The 4676-nt window shown below is 43.7% G+C and overlaps 1 protein-coding gene across 1 annotated transcript; it reads right to left on the reverse strand.

Annotated features, from left to right (window-relative positions):
- Nucleotides 1–1695: 1695 nt before the first annotated feature.
- LOC110314546 (stabilizer of axonemal microtubules 1) lies at nucleotides 1696–3093 on the reverse strand. The gene has a single exon (XM_021188830.1). The coding sequence runs from the start codon at nucleotides 3091–3093 to the stop codon at nucleotides 1696–1698; it is 1398 nt and encodes a 465-aa protein (XP_021044489.1).
- Nucleotides 3094–4676: the final 1583 nt, after the last annotated feature.

Genomic DNA, 4676 nt, shown 5'->3' on the forward strand with positions numbered 1-4676 from the left:
TTCCTGTGAAGGCTTGTGCTTCAGTTACATATGTAGCAGAGGATGGCCTTGTCTGGCATCAATGGGAGGGGAGGCCCTGTTCCTGTGAAGGCTTGATGCCCTGGTGTTGGGGAATGCCAGGGTGGAGAGGCAGGAGTTGGGGGGTGGGGGTGAAGCACCCTCATAGAAGCAGGAAGAAGAAGGATGGAATAAGGGGTTTCTGGAGAGGGAAATGGGAAAGGCAATAACATTTGAAATGTAAATAAACAAAATAACCAATAAAAGTTTAAAAAAAACAAACAAAAGAAAATAGCCCAAGAAAAGGCACAAGAAACAGATATAGATGCAGAGACCAACTTGTTTTGCACACTCAGGAATCCCATAAAAACACAAAACTAGAAGCCAGAATATACACACAAGAACCTATACAAGGTAGAGCGAGGGAGAGGGGAAGATGGAGAGGGAGAGAGGGGGACGGGGGAGGAAGACAGAGAATATATGAATTAAATTTAAAAATTTTACCATATACAACTTAGTAATCTTTTTCACTTCACATTATATCTATATATCATCTATTTTTGCTAAATTACTCAAACCAAATCTAATGGGCTAATGAGCTTGGGGTTACTTTTGTGCATATTTTATGGTTTGTTTGGTTTTTTTTTTAAATACAGGTATACGAAAACATCAATACATTTTTCTGTATTCCAAACCAATGTAGTAAGTGTGAAGTTTGCCAAGACACTAAGGTGAGCATATTTCTTACAGTAAAACAGTTTTTGATACAGTTTTGATAAATTTTACATTGGATACATGTATAGCATAAAAGGGAATTAAAGGGGTTAGGGGTGTAGTTCAGTGGTCAACTACTGGCTTAGCATGGATAAGGATCTAGTTTCAATCCACAACACTACAAAAAATTTGTTTGGATTTTTTCTTTTTTTTAATACTATTTATTTATTTTTTTATTTATATGAGTACACTGTAGCTGTCTTCAGACACACCAGAAGAGGGCATCGGATCCCCATTACAGATGGTTGTGAACCACCATATGGTTGCTGGAAATTGAACTCAGGACCTCTGGAAGAGCAGTCAGTCCTCTTAACCGCCGAGCCATCTCTCCAGCCCCGTGTTTGATTTTCAAGTCAGGATTTTTCTGTGTAGCCTTGGCTGTCCTGGAACTCACTCTGTAGACCAGGCCAGCACTGAACTCAAAGATCCACCTGCCTCTATCTACCTCCCAAGTGCTTGGATTAAAGGCACACACTACCACTGCCCAGCTAACTACAAAACTTCTCAAAGGAAAATGAAAAAACAAAAATGAATGATCACACCATTTTACATTTTCCCCAATATAAATTTTATTATAGACACTTCAAGCTTGGCAAACGATCAAATTAATAAAATGCACCTAGCTCAGAGAGTGATTTTCTTGAGCAGAAAACAAGGAACGTTGATGGGGTGGGGAGGTACAGTTGAGGGAGAGTTAAAAGGAGTTGATCTGCTGGTGGCTCCATCTCATTTTCTTTAGGTGATTCTTATTCCATTCAAATGTCCTGAAATTGATGATGAAGTTTGTTGTTTGGTTTATGTTGTTTTCATTTTGGGGAATCCTTGTTGAATTAATAATCCTCAATTGTTTGCTTTCAGTGTGCTGTGCAATTTCAATCTCTAAAAACAACTATTCTTCAATGACAGGCTGGGAGTGCCAATTATTTACACATCACCAAAGCCAAGATGGTTGCTCTCATGAGAAGCTGCTCCGGAAGTCGGTCTGTACATCCTGTGCCCTACAGCATCCACCTCTTCAAAGAGGTAGCCAGGGGGTTCAGAGAATGAAGCTGGGCACCTTTGAATTTCCTTAGGAGTAAAATTAGTAGAGTAGGTGGTCTGACCTTCTAACGGGATGTTTACACGAGGGCCAGACCAGGTTGGCTTGCAGCTTTTGGTATTGACTGGTGCATGAGGCACATAGTGGGCACGATTGGTGGTCATGTAATCCATAGGCTCATCAGGGAATTTCAGCTGGGGAGCAGGTTTGACTGGCTCTCTGGGGATGTTGTCCCAGTGTTTGTAATCCTCTCTGTTGGTGGTAGAGCTTTCAAATTGCTCACTCTTCTTCAAATGAATGACTGGCCTACAGGACTGAGCAGGAGCACCATTGGGGCACTTGTAGTCAGCTTGCACAGTTGACAGAAGATCCATCTTCCCTTCAGGAGGGATGTAGGGAATGGGCTCTTTGGGGACAATCTTAGGTGTTGGCCAAGCTTGAAATTTTTCTCGAAATTCAGTGTCGGTTGCAAAAGGTATACCTAGCCCAGATTGATTTGGTGAAGGTTTCCAGCTCTTGGCAGGTTCCCCAATCAAACCCTTGTAGGAATCTTTGTAGGTGGTAAGGCCATCAAAAGGAATTTCACATGGTTTATATTTCTCTCCCTCGTACACACACCACTTCTCCACAGGATGGGCCACATAGCTCGATCTGTAGCTTGTCATATTCTCCAGGGGGAGGTTGGAGAGCTTAGGCCCAGGTGGAGGTTTGTAATTCACAGTATCCACAGGAATTTTTATGGGATAATCGTCCTGGTGTGTGGTTTTATGATCAAACCTACAGGATGCAGGACGGTATGTTTGTGGTGGACGAATCAAAGATCTTTTTTGTGGGTTCCAAGGTAAATAATGAGCTTTGTACGTAGGCTCATACTCCATTTTGTCATTACATTGATGCCTGTTGTCTTGAGGTTTGATGGGGCTCACTCGAGTGGCAGGGCAGTAGTTGTAGTGTTGATTATATGTTGTGAGGAAATCCATTTCATCTTGGATTGGAGTGACCTTCTCGGGAAGATGGTGTTTCACCGGTTCTACGTTGTAAGCCCCAAAATCTCTCTTCATTGTGGACAGTCCTTCCATTGGTATAGGTACTTTCTGGTACTCCACCTTGGGTTTGAAGGACTCTCGGGGCATATAAGAATGATAGGTAGGATACTTCTCTGTGTATTCGGAGAAAAAACATGGTTTCTCTGTCTTCTCATAAATCTTGGTAGGGAGATGTGGGCAGTGATGCCGCCCGCAGGAGCAAATGTCACAGATGCACTTCCTATTCAAGAGAGCCATTCTCCTGACATCACCTCAGGTCATATTCCGAACATGAGCCTCCTCATGTACCCCCCCCCCCACCGGTCTGGTGGGAGGGCCACCAAGCCTCAAGAGGCTTGGCAAGATGCAGGTCTCTTCGTGAAAGAAAACCTAAATGGCCTGCTTGTACAATTTGCTTGCCCTGTTTCCTTCCCGAAAGTTGCCTTGCACCAGCAAGATTCACCCACACCCTAGGGGCGGGCCTACCTCTGCTTCCCAGCGCACCAGAGCAGTGCAGCCTCAGCTGTGGCCAGGATCAAGTATCTAGAGCAGCTGGCCGGCTCCCCTAAAGCCTCTGGAAGCCACGGGGCCCAGACCGGGGGCCCTCTGTGACATCTCCAGGCCCTAAAGGGGTGGCAATGCTGTCACAAGGACTTCTGTGAGGTCAGGAAATTTCCATTGCCTTACATGATAGGGGTTTCCCCATTAGGCCTTGGAAGAAAGATTGAAGACTGGATAGCTGAATTTCGAGAGCTCGAGTCAATAAAGGAATGCATGCATCTGACTGTTCTGCCTCCTTTGGGGACCCTTTTCACGACAGACTTTACTTGGCTATAAGCCAACAAGTTTAGAAGCAGTGCTTTGAAAACTATTTCTTCCTAAATCACATATATGAACACTAGCTTTGCTTTTTTCTATTTAGTTTTCTGAGCCAGAGTCTTGTGCTGCCCAGATTAGTCTTCAATCCACTATGTAGCCAAAATGACCTTGACCTTCTTCTGATCGTCCTACCACCGACTCCTGAGTGCTGGGATGACAGCCTTGGGATGTTGTGCCTGCTTTGTGTGATGCTGTGGATGGAACCCAGGGTCCATGTGCACGCCACAAAAGCACTCTAGCACCCAAGCTACTTCCCCAGCCCTAGAAACACCACGAGTAAGAAATGAGACCAAAGTAAAACCCCTGACTCTTAAAGCTTCTCCTCAGAGGTGACATTTATCATTTTCACCCACGTGTCAGTCACCAAAGCAAGTCACACAATAGTATAATCTCCTAAACCGAGGGGTTCTACAAATCACAAGGTAAGTATTACCTGAGTAATGTTGTGGAAATCTTCCACTGGGGCAATCACCAAAGGTATAGAATAGAATAGAATAGAATAGAATAGAATAGAATAGAACAGAACAGAACAGAATAGAACAAAGATTGTGATTCAGTCTGTCACTTTATTCATTCCATAACAAAATAAAATTAATGTACCTTGGATAAATACTTTTCCTGGAGATTAAGTTTGAACCACCACCACCAGAAACATTCAGTCCTGTTCATTAAAGTTACATGGAATGAACATCAGGCATGGAAGTGTGTGCATGCCTTGACCCAGCACCCCGGGAGGCCAAGGCAGTCCGATCTCTGTAAGCTTGAGACCAGCCTGGTCGATGCAGTGAGTTCTAGGCCAGCCAGAGTTACATAGTGAGAGCCTATCTCAAAAACAAAACAATGAAACAAAACCCCCAAAAGGCTCATATGAAGGGCCTCTAAAATGTGCTGTGGGCTAGGTAGAATCCAAAGACATATAAATTTATATTAAAATTCTACTGTAGCCCCCCCCCAAAAAAAAA

This window comes from Mus pahari, chromosome X, assembly GCF_900095145.1.
Source record: "Mus pahari chromosome X, PAHARI_EIJ_v1.1, whole genome shotgun sequence".
NCBI classification, from domain to species: Eukaryota; Metazoa; Chordata; class Mammalia; order Rodentia; family Muridae; genus Mus; species Mus pahari.

Excerpts from the sequence above, each read along its gene's own strand:
- LOC110314546 (XM_021188830.1), bottom strand. The coding sequence starts at position 3,093 with ATGGCTCTCTTGAATAGGAAGTGCATCTGTGACATTTGCTCCTGCGGG.